The sequence below is a fragment of the Sparus aurata genome, chromosome 9 (assembly GCF_900880675.1).
Source record: "Sparus aurata chromosome 9, fSpaAur1.1, whole genome shotgun sequence".
NCBI classification, from domain to species: domain Eukaryota; kingdom Metazoa; phylum Chordata; class Actinopteri; order Spariformes; family Sparidae; genus Sparus; species Sparus aurata.
In genome coordinates, this window is record NC_044195.1 from 1,063,125 (window position 1) to 1,082,614 (window position 19,490).

General features: G+C 41.6%; 1 protein-coding gene across 2 annotated transcripts in view; it reads right to left on the bottom strand.

Moving 5' to 3' along the window:
* Nucleotides 1-9,441: 9,441 nt before the first annotated feature.
* Nucleotides 9,442-19,490, bottom strand: part of itgb2 (integrin, beta 2) — an 83,129-nt gene continuing 73,080 nt past the window's right edge. For both annotated transcript variants that reach the window (XM_030428391.1, XM_030428390.1), the window contains 4 exons: nt 16,221-16,440; nt 15,891-16,102; nt 15,078-15,244; nt 9,442-10,106 (listed from right to left, as the gene is read on the bottom strand). In XM_030428391.1, the coding sequence (XP_030284251.1) occupies nt 10,041-10,106; nt 15,078-15,244; nt 15,891-16,102; nt 16,221-16,440 (665 nt within the window). In that variant the 3' untranslated portion in view covers nt 9,442-10,040. The remainder of the gene's footprint in view (nt 10,107-15,077; nt 15,245-15,890; nt 16,103-16,220; nt 16,441-19,490) is intronic.

Below are 19,490 nucleotides of genomic sequence, written 5' to 3' on the forward strand. Positions count from 1 at the left end.
GCGCACTTGAATCTCGATGTCATCATATATCCTGCGTAAAGCTGCGACATCCCCGGCCTTTTTTACCGGTGTCAGATTTAACAGCTTATTTATATGTGCATTTATGATGAGATCTTTACGCCCAAATCGGCTGATGAGCATTTTCTTTGCATTGTCATAATTTTCGTCTGATAAAGAAAGTCCCATAACTACATTAGCTGCTGTGCCATATAACAGCGATTTCAAATATGTAAATTTATCAGACTTGGTTAGACTTGCATTATTGTCAACAGCTGTCTCAAACTGGCTCCAAAAACTTTGCCACTTACTGACATCTCCGCAAAATTTCTCAATGACCAATTTTGGCAACTTGACTGCTTGTCTTCTCACCTCATTGTTTGAGTGTTGGAAAGTCACTGAAGCTGCGCTCTCATTGTCATCTGTATTTCTCAGGATGCGTTTTATCCTGGTCTTTCTTGGCGTGATTCGATCCATGTATTCAAAGGCTGAGTTAACCTCATCTTCCAAATCATCCACTGCTGTCTCCGCTTCAATGTCACGGTCATTTTCCAATAAAGTTGTTTCTCTCGCTATCAGTTGTTCCAAGTATTCTTCCAACACATCTGTGCTGGGATCTTCTTTTCCAACCTCCCGATCAATCTTGTCCAAGAGTCGCGTGGTAGCGGCCCGTACTGCTCCCCTTACTTTCTTTTGTCTTTGCAGGTTCGACATTGTTGATTTATCCTGTTATCCGCGTCTTCAGCTTTCATTCATTCCGTTTTTGTTTTGTTTCTTCTCCCGGGTTTCGGCACCAAAATGTTAGGTGCGAATATCAGGAGGAGTCGAAGTTGCAAGTAAAAAATATATATACTTTATTTCATATACTTTAGCAATTCTAAAATCAGGGGAAAGGGTAGGGGAGAAGAGTTCTGTGTGGCGAGAGTGGCTTTCTCTCAGTGGCGTCTACCAGGTGACGCACATCAGGCCCTAATAAGCCCTGAGCGCAGACGCGCTCAGCTGCGGCCTCTCCACGGCTCCTCTGCGGCGCTGTCCATGATGCTGAAGGTGACAGGTTAATGTGACACGCAAACTGCAACAGCATCTTGGTTCCAGAACAAGATTAACGTTATGGAGTGGCCAGCCCAATCCCCAGACCTTAATCCAATAGAAAACTTGTGGGGTGACATCAAAAATGCTGTTTCTGAGGCAAAACCAAGAAATGCAGAGGAATTGTGGAATGTAGTCCAATCGTCCTGGGCTGGAATACCTGTTCACAGGTGCCCGAAGTTGGTTGACTCCATGCAACACAGATGTAAAGCAGTTCTCAGAAACAATGGTTATACAACTAAATGTTAGTTCAGTGATTCACAAGAAAGCTAAATCTTCAAGCATTTTTCAATTTATAAAGTAAATGTTTGAGTTTGTAAACAGCGTAATATATGATTTTTTGCCTCACTTTTGTAAAGTAACAACAATTCATGTTTTGATTTGGAATAGAATGTGCAGTGTTCCCAATGCATTTGCGTGTATGGAAATAAAAACTGTCATAAGGATTTTGAGCTTTACTCACTTTTTTAAACACACTGCTATTATTTTGAACACAACTGTAAATAAGAAGTAATTAGGAGAAATAAGAGAAACTTTACAACACTGCAGCACAAGGCTTTTTGTTTCTACTGCAAATTTTCCTGTAAACATTCATTTGTTTATTGCACTGCAGACTGCGGTGATTCTCTGTTGGACCTGTTCTATGAGAAGGTTTTCCAGGACCCTGCTCCATATGTGAACGAGGTGCTGAAACTAATAATCCCTGAAGACCTCTCGGACCAGGCAGACAGGCAGCACAACTCTCACTCTCCACCCCAGAGAGGCCCAGCACCAGCTTACAAAGCTTCTGTAGGCTATATTGGCTGAACGCAATTCAATATAAAGTCAGCACTGAATGTTTACACCCATGGTAACTAGATACTTTTTTTGTTATTATTTTCATATTGATATTGAAGTTAATATATAAAGTCAAACTGTTTCACTTCAGATATTTATTTTCTTCTTCTTGTTATTATTTCATTCATGTCAACACATGTTTACAAATGTTTCTTACAATAAAACATCTTTCCTAACTGTTCTGTGTTTTCATTGTTTGATATGTAATTTTCATGGTAATAAGTAAAAGATAAACTATAAGCAATGTAAGATAGAGGAATCAGTAATGTACTTTTCATCATAACACTTCTGCGATAAATGAATAGTATTTATGTGACTAAAAGCTTACTGCACTATTCCCCTCAGACGTAAAGGTTCATGGTCTCTCCGATAAATGTTCAGTGGATTCTGCAGTGCAGATACATTCAGGCAGACAGGCCAGGACAGTCCACCATGCATGATGGTGGCTCAGGAAACTGCTGTAGTCTTCGTGTAACCTAGAAATAATGAAAGATAAGTGAGTGACAATAGATTAGAGAAAAGAGACTGCAAAATGACAATGTTTGCCCAGTGTTCACACTTCATTGTGGTATTTCCATGCAGCAGGTATTCTCAGGTTCTGTAGGCATTTGTACACAAGTGTTTATAAAGTTTATAAACCGTTGTAACTGGTTAAAAAACAATTCTGCTGGTAGAGAGGTGATGGGGGGGCAACTGTGGCTTATTGAAAACTACAGTTGAAAATTGCTGGCAGTAGTTGCAAATAAGAACAGGTTCTCAATCAACTTACCTGGCTACATAAAGGTAAATAATAATATGGGGTTATGCTTTTGTCTTGTAACGGCTGTTGCTAAATTGCATCCGCGTTACTGCAACTGAACAGCAGTAAACACCAGCTGAGGTTTGGCTAAGCTTTATGACGTAAACACTCGAGGCAGGAGAAGAGGGCTGTTATCAGTAACAACGCAGGGAAGACGGCCAGTAAGCACTTGAAACTTTCCTTAGTCTGCAGTAACATTGAAGTAATGTCGAGGTAACAAACTTAACCACTAACCACTGAGAAACATCAATGTTCATCCTTGGCTGCTTACTTTCTTCTGGAGCCTCTTGTTGTTCTGGGTCGGACCGCAGTCTGTTGTCCGGCGGCCTTTACTTCCAGAAACTCCGCCGTTGCCATGGTCACATAATGCCGTCCTCACGTCTTCCGCAGGCAGGAAGAGGTGGGCGGCACCATGGGCGGCGCGCAGTTGCTCATTAGCATTTAAAGGGAAAGGCACTAAAATTGTCCACCTGGAGCAGGGCTGTGAAACTGGTGTTTCAAGAACCCTGCTGTGCTCAATCCCTCAGCTTATTTCGACCAAAGCATGTTACTAACATTCCATATAGACTTCAAGGAAACATGTCAAAAAGCAGAAATGACCGTGATATGGGACCTTTAAATGCTCAATTAATTAATTGATTACTTAACCGTTTAATTAATTCATCAATCAATTAACAGCCTCTGACTCATTGATTGAATTTGTGTGAAATTGCAGACTGCCTTTGTAAGTCTCTGCTTTTATTTTGAATTCTGTTCTGGCACTGCATTACTATAATATCGTCTATATCAGTGATTCTTAACCATAGGGCCGCGGCCCAAGCTTGGGCCGCAAGCGCCACCTAGAGGGCCGCAATAAACTTTCAGTTTTGCACCTGTGGGCTGCGAGGGCTGTGGGACTGCATAGGTTATCAACTGAAGATACCAGAGAAAAGCTGTTATCCATGAGACGCTCAATTACAATGCAGCTTCTGACCACACGGTGGCGGTCATGCATCAGTAAGTTGTTTAAGACGCTCACAGAAGAACAGAAGAAGACATTCAGCTTGCCGATCACCTGCAGCAATATTGATGGAGAAGTTTTTAAAACGAAAAAATTAAGACAAAAGTGCTGTCGGCCCCCCTAAAAGACTAACATTTTTGCTCAAGTATAATCCTGACTTCATCAAGTACGGCTTTGTAGACGGAAGTAGCGAGGCAGAGCTGAGAGCCCAGTGTGTGGAGTGTGGTCTGACGCTTTCTAACGAAGAAACTGGAGGAGCACTATTTGCGGACGGTGAGTGCTGATGTTGCAAAGACTCATGGGAGCGAATTCTTAAGTATTGTAATCGTAATGATTATTAGGGTCCGAGCAGGGAACCTGCAAGGACCCTATTGTAATTGAAATGATTATTGGGGCCCGAGCAGGGAACCTGCGAGGTCTCTATTGTAATCGTAATGATTATTAGGGCCCGAGCAGGGAACCTGCAAGGACCCTATTGTAATTGAAATGATTATTATTATTTTTCTTCTCACAAAATGATTGCATTTTTTTACTGCCTGAACATACCCCAAAACTCACCAAACTTGGAATGTAAGTCACACCTGGCGAAAAATTTTATAATCTATTGTCGTCCTGAATTTCCACCACTAGGTGGCGCTGTTATTAAGGAAAGTGCGTTTTGGCTAATAACTCCCATATAATTTGTCGCACATTCAAAAACCTTATATCCATGCGTTCAGTGAATTGTGCTTAACGCCCATTTCCACCTACCGTTTTTTTTCGCTACGTCGCAAAATGTCGAAAACCTACTTTTTCAAACTCCTCCCAGGCGATTTCACCGATTTGCACGAAACTTGGCACACAGCATCTGTGGACCCTCCTGACAGAGTTATTGAAAGAATTTTGATAGGCCACACAATACTCAAGTTATTAAATAACAACTTCCTGCAGATTTGGTTACAAACAGGAAGTGTTGCATATCTCCACATTGGTGTGGTCTAATGACATCAAACTCAGGATACTACTTCCCCATGAGCCCCTGAGGCCCTGCGCAAAATTTTAGGCGATGACCACAAGGTGGCGCTCTTTAAATTGATGTATTTTATATCTCCACAATGGTTCATCGGATTAAGACAAAACTTAGTACATTTATTGTCAGTGCCCTCCTGAGGACATCTGACGAAGGGTTTACCGATCCGCCAATAGGTGGCGCTCTGGTGTCAGTTTAATTGTATATTTGGCCCTGTGCCCACACCATAACACTTATGGAAATGAAATTCATAGAGGTGCTTTAGAATGGCCCCTGTGACCCACACACCAAAAATCACAAGCAGGTGGCGCTATTTTCAATGCAAAAGCCTTTTTCGCTCATAACTCCCACTTAATATGGTGCACATCATTAAACCTCATACCTTTGTGTTCCCTGAATGCAGCTGAATTGTTTGATGTAGGCCACGGCCATTTTTCCATTCACAAAATTGCAAACAATGAAAAACAACTCCTCCTAAATGATTTGACCAATTTGCACCACACTTTGCATGAAGCATCTGTAGACCCTCCTGACAAAAAGTTATCAAAAGAATTTTGATAGTCCATAAACTGCCCGAAATATAAAATGACAAATTCCTGCATATTGTGTTGAAAACAGACAATTTTGCATATCTTTACAAAATGCTGTCTGATTATTACATAGATGTTCATCATTTTGTGGTATGGCCTGATGAGGATTTGTGTAAAATTTGGTGCAAATCGGTCAATAGATGCCGCTCTGGTCGCAGTCTAATCATTGTGAATGGAAAGTAAATGGGGAAATCTTCAAATCCTCTTCAAAACTCATCAACTTTCAACCTCTCCTTGTCCCTCATGCTTTCAGCTAGAGACACCATTCCAGCTTTTAAAGAGTCAGAAGACTTTGCACTGTTGGGCATGTCTTTAGTTTTAATACATCTTTTACAGTTTTCAAAGCATCACAGTTTTAGTTTTAAGGATTTTTAGGCCATTTTCAGATTTTATAATGGGTGTATTGTGTGAGCTAGATTGCGTGACATCATCGCTACAGTGGAGAGCTGATGGAAGACATAGACAATATATGCATAGAAATGTAGGAAATCTTGTTGGCTTTCAGCTGATGGTCTTAATTCAGAGGTAGGACTTACACTTTTGGCTGCTAAAGCCCCAGAGGGAAAAGCACAACAGCAACTCCCCCATGAGCTGCAATTTCTTCCTCTTCAGCTTTTATCATGCAGCAGGTGACATCTCCCATCCCATCAGTTAATCAGTTCTTCTCTGACCTGGCTGGATTCTCTGGATTTTTTTCAAGATCATCCAAGAGAACCAGTGTGTGTGACAGAGTGGTGGCACCCAGACTCCCAATAAAAAACAGAGTAAAGGCGGGTACACACTACAGGATTTTTCAAACCTTCACAGATTAGGAGACCACAAACTTGATGATAACGAAAGACAGATCGCACAAGATCTCTCTCTGCTGATCTTACAGTGTGTGGTGTTCTCCGTAGGGAACTTCACACACTAACTGATTCTTCAGCAGAGTATCAGGTTCTTCACGCTTAATATTGCAAATCTCGCGTGGTCAAACGTGACTTCAGTGTAAACAAACATGGCGGACGAACTGGAAGATGCAGTGGTGGTTGTTTTAGGCCTATTACTGGCTGAAAAAGTCATGGAGACGGCGAGAGTGTGGGCTGTATGCGTTACAGCGCGAGTTGGAGGTGAGTAAAAATTGTCACAAGTATTACAGATAGCTTCGAGAGCAGCGCTGTGCGCTCTTGCCCTCGGTACTGCGGGTAACCATGGCAACAGGTAAATAAAAGGCTGACGGAGAAACACAGCTGACTCAGCTCGTGTCTTGATTGGCTGTTTGTCCGGTACACATGACATCACACGCTGTGCGTGCTCGGCTCCGCTCGGAACACCCCACACATTACAGGATTTCTAGTCGCAAATATTAAACATGTTCATTATTTACGATCTCTCCTTCCGACGCCTTCCGAGCGGATCTGACCGGATAAAATCACTCTTAACACACCCCACACCACAGTCCTTTGCAAACATCAGATAATCGTTCCTTTGCTGGCTTTGATCGTAAGGGGGAAATCGGGACAAAAATCACCCCGATTATCCTGTAGTGTGTACCCCTCTTAAGATGGAACTTCCATATCTGTGCAATGAACACTGTTTAGCACAAAGGTGACATCATCCAGTGTTTTGAAATCATTAGGGGAGTTTGAGCCTACCACTGTGCGAGAAGCTGGAAGGTTTGTGAGGCTACTGGAGGATGACTCTTTCAACTTCTTCCTGAAACTATTTCATTGCATCATGCCTCGTGTGCACATTCTCTTCAGCCAGCTCAAGAGGCGGACCATCGACTCAGTCTTTGTCCAGGGTATCATGCAGCAGTTCACATAATTTTTCTGACTTCAGCGTACATTATTTCACACCGGCAATAGCAGGCCACCGAATTATAAAGCAACGACTTCCTCAGCGGAAGGTGTTGCTTGAGCATGCCCCGACGGCAGCATGCATCGACGGCGGCATGCCCCGACGCGCGTGGACTGTGAGGGCCCGTTCAACGCTGCTTGCAGCTTTAATTAGGGGGCCAAGCCCGAGGGGCCGAGGGAACGCGTGTGCAGGCATATGCGTTTCCTAGGACCAGCGGTGCTAGCAACCCTATTGTAATTGTTGTAAAGATTTTTATTTTTATTTTTCTCCTGCTAAAAGTGGTGCTGCAGGCTAAACCGTGCAAGGGAGGGCGGTGCAATTTGGAGGGTTGGTCAAGACTCCTGCAAATATCTCAGACACAAAAAACGACAAATATCCGCCTGCAGGGGGCGCTATAACCTAGGCCAAAACGTTTTTGACTATAACTCCCACACCGTATGTTGCACATTCAAAAACCTTGTATCCTCAGATTCCCTGAATGGAGCTGAATCACTTTGCGATTCGCCACGCCCACTTGCGGTTAGGTAGTTTTTTCGCAAAAACTGGAAAACCTACTTTTTCGAACTCCTCCTTGGGATTTTGTCCGATCTGCCTGAAACTTGGCACGTACACTCTTCAGCTAGGCCTGATCTAAAGTTATCAAAAGAATTTAGCTCAGTCAAAAAAAGCGCTAATTATTAACGAACTAATTTCTGTAGCTAGCTATAAAAATGGAAACTGTTTGATATCTCGGTCAAACTAAATGCTACTAACACCAAATTTGAGATCCTTGGTTGCGATGACACTGGGAAGGGATGAGCCGAATTTGGCGAATTTTGGCCACTAGGGGGCGCTAAAAATATGGGAAGTTTATATCTCTTAAACGGCTACACCGATTTTTACGAAATTTGTTCTGTATGATGTAGGGCCAATCCTGACGCCATATCTTGAAGGTGGTCATGACTGGTCAATTTGGGCGTGGCTTATTACAAGATAAACAACAAACATTAATTTCAGCCAAACTATTATGCTGACAGCTTTGAAATTTATATGGTACATATAGAATAGGACACAGTTCTTCCATGCCAAAAATTGCACATGTACTCCACTAGGTGGCGCTATAATGGATGCAATCGCGTTTTTGCCTGGAACTTCCACATTTTAAATAACACATTCACAAACCTTACATCCGTATGTTCCCTGAATACAGCTGGGTTTTCTGACATAGGACACGCCCACTTCTGCTGCACATTTTGTTCGCTAAAGCGCCACATATGCAAAACCTACTTTTTCGAACTCCTCCTTTGGATTTTGTCCGATCTGCGTGAAACTTGGCACGTACACTTTTCAGCCGGACCTGATCTAAAGTTATCAAAAGAATTAGCCTCGGTCAAAAAATACGCAAATTATTAGCAAACACATTTCTGTAGCTAGCTATAAAAATGTAAACTGTTTGATTTCTCGGTCAAACTAAATGCTATTAACACCAAATTTGAGTTCCTTGGTTGCCATGACACTGGGAAGAGATGAGCCAAATTTGGCGAATTTTGGCTACTAGGGGGCGCTAAAAAGATGGGAAGTTTATATCTCATGAACGGCTACACCGATTTTTACTAAATTTGGTCGGTATGATGTAGGGCCAATCCTGAAGCCATATCTTGAAGGTGGTCATGACTGGTCAATGTAGGCGTGGCTTACTACAACAAATCCAAATCGCCACACATTCAGCCTTTTGCCCTTCCGGTACACTTCCCATTACAGCGAATACCACGGCTCAGACGTTGGCCTGTGTCTTCACTTTTGCTCCGAGCCGTCATCCTTTGGGCCAACTTCCGTGGTTTCTGCGGTGTTGGGGGTCCGAGTCGCGCGGGGGGGGCTTGGCCCCCATTCATAACTGCTTGCAGCTCTAGTTCCAGTTTGTCATAGTCTTAGGGTAAAGCTAGCATATTGGTCCCAGTATTTTTGAGGTATCAATCTCCCTTAATGAATGATTAGTCATTTGTTGTCATGTTTATCAGTTGCTTTCATATAATATCTTTCTTTATTCTTCCTTTTGTTTAATTTAGTCTCTTAAATTTCTCAGTTTATGGTATTTTAACCTGTCATTAACTAGATTTTCTGTACCATCAGTTTTGTGTTGATCATTACAGTATTCTAGCTTGGAGTTTGGAATTGGTTAATTTCCAGCTGACTACTTTTAATCAGTTGTGTAACAAATTTTAAATAAAATCCAGATTTCACTTTAATTTAATTGAAACAGTGTGTGTGTGTGTGTGTGTTAAAAAACATTAAGGACATCAAGTTATTTCAACAAACAGCCTGTACTTTACTCACTTTAAGCGGCATACAGAAAAGACTGAGAGGTTAGATGCAATTTTGAATGTGAAAAGAGGCATAAAAGAGTCTGTTGGTTCACTGTTTTGGTTTTACAACATATTCAAAACCCATTCTTGTTCAAAACCTCATATCAAAGGAATCATTTAAGCAATCACTAAAAGTATGTACCACATAAACAGAAAAACAGAGTTTTGAGCTATCAAATGAGCATCTTTGTCCAAAAATAATACATGTTTTGACATGACCAACTCCCCTAGTGTATACATTATAAGCTTCACTATGCAACATAATATCTAAAATCTAAGTATTATAAGCAATGAGCAAAAATATTAATATCTTTTAGTATAATTAGTAAAGAAATACAATGCAATTCTATAGACAGTAAATGGCAGTATTTCATTATTAAGAAAAAAAGCAAGTCAACATGGGAGCCAGAATATATGTCTTTGAATGTAGACATTTGTATGTTTCATATCTGACCATTACAAAAAATACACTGTTCACATAAAGAAATAACTCCAATAACAGTGATGTACTGAACACCCTGTCCTGAGGAGGAAGCCATCACTCTCCAGTGAAGGTTGGATTTTCCACAGTGGTGGTGGCATTTTTGAACAGTGGATTGTCAGCCTGGCAAAAGAGAAATCCAGATGATAAGGTTATTATAGCCATGTTTTAATCTAGGACAGGTCTGGAGAGTCTGCCCATGTGTAAATCTCCACGATGTAGAAGGCAGACTTGGTAAATCTCAAATAATAGCAGCCAGTGGCTGGCACAAACAAAGGTCTCTCATAAAATGTGGAAAGTGAATTTCCTGTATTGTAATGGCCACATAACTACAGAATATTGTGTATTTCCAAAGCATTCGACCAGTTCACCTATGCAGTTGTTTGCAATTATTTACACATGTGTTATCACTACTATTCTACCATCAGTGCAGTCAGTGAAACTTTGCCCATTCCAAGAGCTTGAAACCTGACCAGTGAGTCTGTGATGCTGCGCTGTGACAGCAGACCCTTGTGTACAGTCAGCTGAAGTGTGTGAGATGCAGTCCACGCTTGGTACCTCCATGTCCTCCATTGCTTTTTTCATATTCCTTACGTTGTCATGTAAAATGATGTGGACACGTTGCTTGTCTATTTCACAGCATTCAACATCTCTACTGTATGTTTTACATGCTCTGCTGTATGAGACCCATACAAACTAGTGCGCATACCGACACATAACTTGAGAGTTGAGCCAATGTGATGTAATGCCGATATGGTAGAGCATACCAGAGATTCGAAAACTCCAGGTGACAAAGAAAACCTTGATCCTCTACCACAGAGATAAGCTGGTTATCCAGAGCGATTCATTCAGTTACCTTCTCTGTAATATTTGTCGCTGTCTCGAGGATATTTCTCTTTCCTTTTGAGAGTATAGGCGAGTGTTTGTTGCTTTGGTGTCTTTGCCTGTGTTGCTTGAGTGAACTTGTTTAACTTTTAGTGTTTTTCTCTCTCATCTCATCTCATTATCTGCCACTTATCCGTGAGGGTCATGGCGATGTAACCGCTATATCATCCCTTTTTCAAGGGGTCGCAGAGGTTACTGGGGTCAATCCCAGTTATCTCTCTAGGGGAAGGCAGGGTACACCCTGGACGATTTGCCAACTCATCACAGGGCCCTTACTGATTGCAGAGGTGCCAAATGCACATCAGGAGCAATTTTAGGTTTCAATATCTTGCTCAAGGATACTTTGACATGCAGCTCAGTTCCACCCCAGGGGAGCCGGGAATCGAACCGGCGACCTTCCCAGTGCTAATTGACCTGCTCCACCCGCTGAGCTACAGCCTCCCCGAAATGTTTTTTTCTTGGGTCCACGTTTAAAATTGCCCACCCCCGATAAGTGGAAAAATGTCCACATCGGCCCTGATCCCAGTCCTGCAGATCGGATCGGGACATCCTAAATGATAAATATTGATAGTAATAACAGTATTTATATCGTACTGTAAATAAGGTTCTTTCGGCAGGGAGTTCTGAGCCAAAGAGCCATTACTTTTAAAGGCTGCACTCTGTCAAAGTACATTTTCCATCTATTATTTATTCAGTTCCTGTTCTCTTTTACTGCCATTTGCCTAACTTAATCCTGTTGCTCTTCTGTGAGCAAACCTAGAGCTCTGCTTATCTTTTGTTTATGTCCTAAAAAGTCATGGCTGTGTCTTAACTAATATAAAGCAAAAGACAGAGACAAACCTGCTTATGTTTTGGGGTTCCACTCATCAATCTGTGGCCTTGACGTGATTTCTTCCAGTAAAATTGAATGGAAGTAACTGCTTCAAAAAGCATTTAGTCACTAAAGGTTCTCTAAACCTAATTGTTGTATTAATTACAGACAATGTTAAAAATAAATTATATGTGAGCAAAATACCTGTATTTCTGTATGGGTACCTACAAAAGGTGGGACCTTGCAGAAAATGTTTTGGAAGTACTGATTAGGCCTATTATGTGCTAACCGGCAGAGGTATACCAGTGGGCTATGAACAGAGCATTCAGAGACAGGAATATATCTCACAAAGATGATCACCTGTGCAGGTCTCAAATCCTGCCACCATGTGTGAGGAGGAGAGAAAAAACCTCAAATAAGTGATTATTGAAATGCTGCCCTAATTTACCTTTCTCTCTGGTAAAATTCCCCAAATATTTGAAGATTAATTTCCATGTAAAATGTTAGCAAAAAACAGAAGCCTTTTGTCTTTGGAATGTTGCTGATGGCATACTAGCATGACTATTGCTTGCAATGAAGATGGATTAGTATTAAGGGAAAGAAGAGGGGGAAAAAAAAAATCTAACTCTGTTGACAAACCCTCATCTGTTGGGGTGTCACTACCTAACTGTTCATAAGTATTATTATTGGTGGAATAATGATACTTTTTCAGCTACATAAGAATTGATAGATAGGCAGTGTTGTTTGCAAATTGATAGACATAAGATGCAGAGGAAAGCCAAGACTAAATCCTTCATATGTTCCAGCTAGATAATTGCCATTTTCAGATTATGATATAGCAAGATATCAATGTGGGCTGTTTTTAAAACAGGTCAAAAGTTCAACTCCATGAAGGGGACAACCATCGATCCACTTAACATTGAGTGCTCACAGACAGGGCTGTATTCAGGATTTTAGGAATACCGTGGTCTAAAATTCAAATTTGCTATGTAGTGTTCTAGAAATGTTGGGCCCCCTCCATGCTTGGGGATCAGAGGATCATTGATAAATTGAGAAAAATATATTTCATACCATATAGCATATTACAATACAGCTTATTAGGCCTAAAGAAAACCTACACAGGTTATAATGATTAACTCATTTATAGAATAGCAAAGTAGTTTATATACGCAAGACTGAACCATATAGTGGCAAAATAAAAAGCCATCATGATAATTTGGCAATGGAACTTGGACTGGTCTTGGACTCTTCCAAACTTAGTCAATAAGTACATCTCTGCCTCTCCTTTGGCAAATACACTGACCTGACGCCAGCTGGATAAATATAAATCTACAAAAACATTTGATTAAACCAGAGCTGTCAACATTTTTTTGTAGAATTAATACTTATTTCATATCATACATACATACAGAATGCGTTCGGCCCACTGCCTGTTATTGGTGAGTCGATTTTGAGAAACTTTTGAGTCTAACGTCACACCAGCCATGGTTGTCCAGCGCAAGCTTTGCCAGTGGGTAGTAACAAACATCCATTTCGATTTTCATAGTTTATGGTTTATGGTTGGCAGGGATGACTGATAAATACTCTGGAGTCGCTGTCCGTATTGAAAACATCACTGATCTGTTTTCTCTTTCTTTCTTGCCTTTAGGTAGGTTCATGGTTGGTTTGCTTTTGCAGCGCCCCCCCCCATCATCAGTTGATAGAAGTGATAAAGTAATGCTTTGTTTAACTGACTTTAATTCAGAGGCTACTAAAATGATTCCCTCTATGTATGTAGGCCAATTAACCGTCATTCCAGTGCCGCTGGTCAGATGATAAAATTGGCTATCTTTGCGCAGTACAATATTTTTACATCTTTCAAGAAGTGTTATGTTTAGGTTATTATTGGACAACATTTATGTGTGTACTTGGAAAAAATTACGGAGGTCCAGACCTCGGTGACGTCAATTCTGGTTACGACCATGCTCACAGACCAGTCCAACTGGCAGACCCAGATACGAATTCATTTGAATAAATTGCGTGTCATTTCAAATTCATTCGAACTTGATTTTTTGAAAAAGTGACAGCCCTAACCCAGAGAGCCATAAAACTGGCAGGATGAGGCCATCAGAAAATGTAACCAATTTCACATATTAAGACATGGCCTAAAGTTTACAAAGCAGTCCTAACTATTCTCACAGGACTAAAGGACCTTAGACCCTAGAGTTCTGAGGCCTGCGTAATGCTAATGTACACGCCTGTCTGTTATTTCACACCACATGTGAATTGCCATTTATAACATCACAGACCAAGATAAATAATGTATATTCAGTGTTTTCCAAAGAAAGTCGGCTAACTTCCTGTTAACCACCGAGCAAACTTGGGATTGGGATAAATCGGACAGCGCTTCTAGACTTTCCAGTCGATTTTATTGGACTGAATTGCCGAAATTCTGACAGTAAAACAAGTCATTTCACGGGGCTTTTATTACCATTTTACAGACGCATCTTTCACAATGTTAGCTTTTTGGAAAATGTCCTGAGTGCATAACATGATAATGTAATTACACGGCTTGGCCACAAAAACAAACTGGCCTCAAGGCCGGGCGCTCTTTGTGGGGGTTTGATCTCGACAATGAGGACAGTCGTCTTCTATGCAGAGGAAGTTACGTTCAAGCCAGTGTTAAATATTCCTCCTCCTCGTCTTCGTTGGTTTTACCAAATCACCATCCTTTGTATCGGAGTATATAACATCAAGGTATTCACTGACGGGTGCAATGTCTGGAGTGAGTGAGAAAGGGATGCGCAGCTCAGAAAATCAATAATGTGGTGATCAATATTGATATTGTGGTGGACCATCACAAATAAATTAATGTGTGGGAAACCCTGATTTCACTAACTCAGTTGTAAATGTGAGATATCTTGTTAATTCTTCTATGTTGATATTTGGTACTATTGAGAAGATGATCTTTTCAAATCTGTTAAACTTCAACCTCTTAACAGACTTTTGTGATGATTTAATAAGAATAAGGATAAAATAAAGTTTGGTAAAGGATGGGTAAATGAGGGGAGGAGAGAAGTGTCACATCACGCCACCTGCAAGATATTGTCTTGAGCACAACAAGGGACTAAATGATAAATTATGAATGTAAGACTCATCCCAACCTCCGCAACCTCTGTTTTTTACAACACATGTTATGCAAACAGTGTGCTACTTGCGGGTAACAGCATTGAAAATCACAATATTTGGTTGGTCATATGACTTACTATTCAAGCCTGAAGGGAAGCAGGCTTCACTGCATGACATTTAGCAAGAAACAATAGAAAATGCAACCAAACAACACCTTAATTGTGATGATTTCTGTTTCTATTCTTGTAGGAAGATATAGAAAAAAACGGCAATCAAAGAAATCGGCTCACCTCTGCCCACTTGGATTTCTTCTTTTCATTTTCAAATTTTCGGTACTCTTTGAGGTCCTTCATGTAAATGAATAACTTGATGAGCATCAGGAGCAGGATGCCAATGACAGCCACAGATGCAATGGAGCCTCCAATGATAGCTGTGACGCTAGGTGGTTCAGGACAGTCTGGAGGAAGATTTAAAACATATCCAAAATGATAAGCTATAACACTGTTGAAACAAAAATATATGTCTTCCAGTCCACCACTTTGGTCCAGACTGAATTGTCTGAAGTACTAGATAAATTGTTGGTAATGTTTTCAGTTTGTTTGTGTGTACGTGTGTGTCATCATGACAAAATTTGGTCCTGGAGAACCTCTTTTTTTTTACGGGAACGAACATTGAAACAATTTTAAGTATTTTGCCAGGTGTTTATAACTGTCATCTCTGTCTGTCTGTCCATCTTTGGACAGATTTTTGTCAGCATGATGCAGTTACAACTGTGCAAGTACAGTGATGAAACTATACTTGTTTGTAGTTGAGATCAAAATGAAGGCTGAATCTGTAGATGGTAAAGTGAGTAAAGGTACACAAACTAGGGTGGTCACTTTAGCAGTAGCCAGTCATTCCTGTCCACTCTAGTACAACTGGTATTAGTTTACGCTGTCTGCCTGTCTGTAGTCAGGAAAACTTGACAGGTGTGTAGTCGAGATAAACAAGATCAGGTTCCAAGATGGGCATGGTCAGAGCAAGGTGGCTGATAACAGAGGTGTGTCCCTGCTCCCCATTATGTCACACATTAAGAGACAAGTAAATGTTCATCAGCAGCTTACCTCTCCGTTTCAGAATTTCAGCTTTATAGTTATCCTTTCCGACCAACTGCTCCAGCTTAAACGTGATCCAGCAGCCCTCTGTGTCCTTCTGGTGGCACTGCTTGCTTGTTATGGGGAACTGATCTACCATCTCATGATAGATGCTCTTGCTGCAAGCCCCACAGTTTTTTTTAAAGGGACCCGAGTCAAAGCCAAGGCATTCAATGCAGTTCCTAAAGAGAAGTTGATAGCAACAATAACATAACTACAGCAATAGTACTACATAATGACACATACTAAACCAAATGTTAAATAATAATTTGACTGTACACACTGAGTAGAACTCCTTACAATTTGGTCTGGCAAGGGTCAGGGCAGCCGAGGCATTCATGGCATTTTGGACGCTGGTATCCCTCATCACACTCACACTGATCACACTTGCAGGTCCCTCTGCCATAGCACACAGTGTTGTTAGGTGTTTGACACCCTGCAGAAGACTTCCTGCACTGACAGGCTGAGCCCTCATAGCCTTGAAAGCACTCACATTTGCCACAGTTGCACTTTCCATTTCCTACAAGTTGTAAAGGAAGACAGGAGAGTTGGAGTGCTGATATACTTTTATGGAAATTTGACACTTTCTTAAATATGAATGAAATCGAGCAAAGCATCAAGATCAACAATTAAACAAAAGCAGCTTCAGCCCACCAGCCAGCAGCTAACAGAATACGACTTGTCCATGCAAACAACCATGAGCAACTCTACAACAGAAGCCCAAATAACCCCACAGCAGAGCCACTGCTAGGGCCTTGTGGCTAACCAATTGATACTATGAATGTTTTTTCTTATCAACCTTCTATTTAATATCATTATGTTTTGGAGGATGGGAAACATTTGTGCACGGGACTGTGCTGGTTGCCTCTTGCCCCTTGGTGACTGATGTCAATGTCTGTCTTGCACACGGTGCAGAACGCTTGATGAGGAAGCCTGGACATGTGGAGGCAAGGCCATCTCTCCTGATAGCTTTCAAGAAATCTTTGTGGTTTCCGAACCTTTTTTTGGAGGCGGTTTAGCCATGGCACGCAAGCCTACAGTTTTGTCTGTAGCAGTAATGGATTCGGGGAAACGTTACAGTTAGCCTACTATTTGCAAAGCACACACAACATTGATGAACAGTAACTTTGACGAGTGGTTAACAACACTTTTGGTAAACTGAACATCTTCAATTTTACCTTTTCAATGCTGTTTGCATTGGCAGTGACAGCAAGCGGCAGAAGAGGGATCAGTTATCCGGCCAGCCTAGCTTGCTTGAGCTACTGAATTGAATTGAACGCGCTAAGTGTTCGGCTAGGAGGGGCAGGTGGTTGAGGGTGTTAAAATGCAGCACTCTGATTGGCCAAAAGCTTTTCACTCCACTTACCCGCAGATTGTTGTGGCTCAGCGGCAGAATCAATTTCATAGATTGAACTTGCATAGAAACTGAAACCGGCTAACGGTGAGATGCAACAAAACACATACCAGGAGAGGAGAGAGCATCACTCTGAGCGACTGTGCATGATTTAATCAAAAAACCCTAATATATACTGATAACTTTTTGAACCAACCTTGGTGTTGATATGCCAAAGCCTACAGCAATCAAACAGTGTGATAATTGTACTTGAGGTCGCAAAACTGGAACAACAACATCTTTGCCAACTCCGATGAGGGACACAGAAGCTAACAACATGGCTAAGCTGAAGTTTTAAACAAGCTCAAATCACTCCGAGCAGGCTTCGGACAAAAGTTGGACAATATTGACATCCATCTGACAGATCTGGCGAACTCAATGGCTGCATTGGAATGTGAGGTGACCAGTGTTGGGAGTAACAGCGTTTAAGTATAACGGCGTTACTAACGGCGTTATTTTTTCAGTAACGGAGTAATCTAATGAATTACTTTTCCCATCTTTACAACGCCGTTACCGTTACCGTTACCGACTATAAAATGTGGCGCGTTACAAATTGAAGTTTCTCATTGAAGCTGTTGCCATCCGACTCGGCTCTCAGCCAGCGGAGCAGCAGGGCTGCTTTATTTTTCTCCGGTGAGGCAGGAGGGAGGGGCGGGACAACTGCAGAGGTGATGATTGGCTCTCTAAGGTAGAGTGAGAGTTCGTAAGCCAATCAGAGGCTGTGTTCGGTTTACACACAAACCACACAGCCTCGCACACACAAACAAGCAGAGGTGAGCTGCAGAAATGGCGAGTCCAGAGGGAAAGTCTACGTTTTCAAAGTAGAACTACTGACACTACTTTAACCTCCTTTGTCCACGTCCGTTTTAAGCAACTCTAATCTAATGAAGCATCTATCAACTGCACGCTTCTACAACACTAGTGGCCAAAAACTCCATTGTTGACACTGTTGATGATGATAGCAGGTGTGGCTAACGTGAGCTCCGCTAACGCAGAAGGACACGGAGCCGTCCGAGCAGCTAAAGCTGGATGTTTCTGCTCCAGCTTCACTAAAACTTGTGACACAGACTGAACTGAATGCAATGATAGGCAGGTATGTTGTTGAGAACATGCTCCTGTTATCAACAGCTGACCCAGACTCCTTCATTGGCTAAATACCAGGGAGAGCAGGTGCCGGTCCGCCATGCAGAAAGACATTTTCTAAATACATAGATGCAGAGTGCATTAAAATCAATCCCGAGCTCAAAAGGGGAAGAAAAGAAAGTGATGCAAGAGTTACTTTTCCTGGTAACTAATTACTTTTATATTGGAGTAATTCCGTTACTAACTCAGTTACTTTTTGGGAGAAGTAACTAGTAACTATAACTAATTACTATTTAAAATTAACGTGACCAACACTGGAGGTGACAGATGTAAAGCGGGATGTTTCCTCCAATGCAGGATCCAGGGTTAGGGTTAGGGTTATCCAGGAAGCTGAGAGTCACATATGTGATGCAGAAAACGCACTTGAAAAAACAGGAGCCGCACTAGACTCGGCCACCAAGCGAATTGCCTGTCTTGAATCAAAAACAGATGACTTGGAGAACTGGGGCAGAAGAAACAATCTCCGGCTCATTAATATATGAGAGGGCGCCAACACTTTTCGACTTTGTCAATGGCATGCTGACACGATGGCTGAGGCTGAATCCTGAAAGATCGTTCACCTTGGAGCAAGTTCATTGCACGCTGGTGTCGGGGAAGCCGAACCAAATTTTGCGATTCTCGCTTGCTTCTTAAAGTCAGTGTAAAGCAAATTCAGCCATTTTCTTCTAAACACATTAAAAAGGTCATAAATGTCTTTCCTTAAAACATGTAATAATTCAAAAGTTTAAAAAAGATAATTTTGGAGCCAGGTTTACAAACTGTGTTTCAACTGTCTGTGTTCAGGATTTAATGTGCGGGTCGCATTGTTACCATGGCGCCGTACTAGGGGGCAGCCTGTTGCAGCAGCTCCTGTGGGTTTCCAAGCTTTTTGTAGTTTTTTTTTGTAGTTTTTTGTATTTCTGTTTAGATTTTTGCTGTGAGTTATGACAACTCTTCTCCGGTGAGCGTGAGAGGATGGACACTTTCCTTTTTTGAACTTTTGTGGCACTTTTGCGGCACTTTTCGGGCGGACAGGGACGTGATAAGCAGCGGAA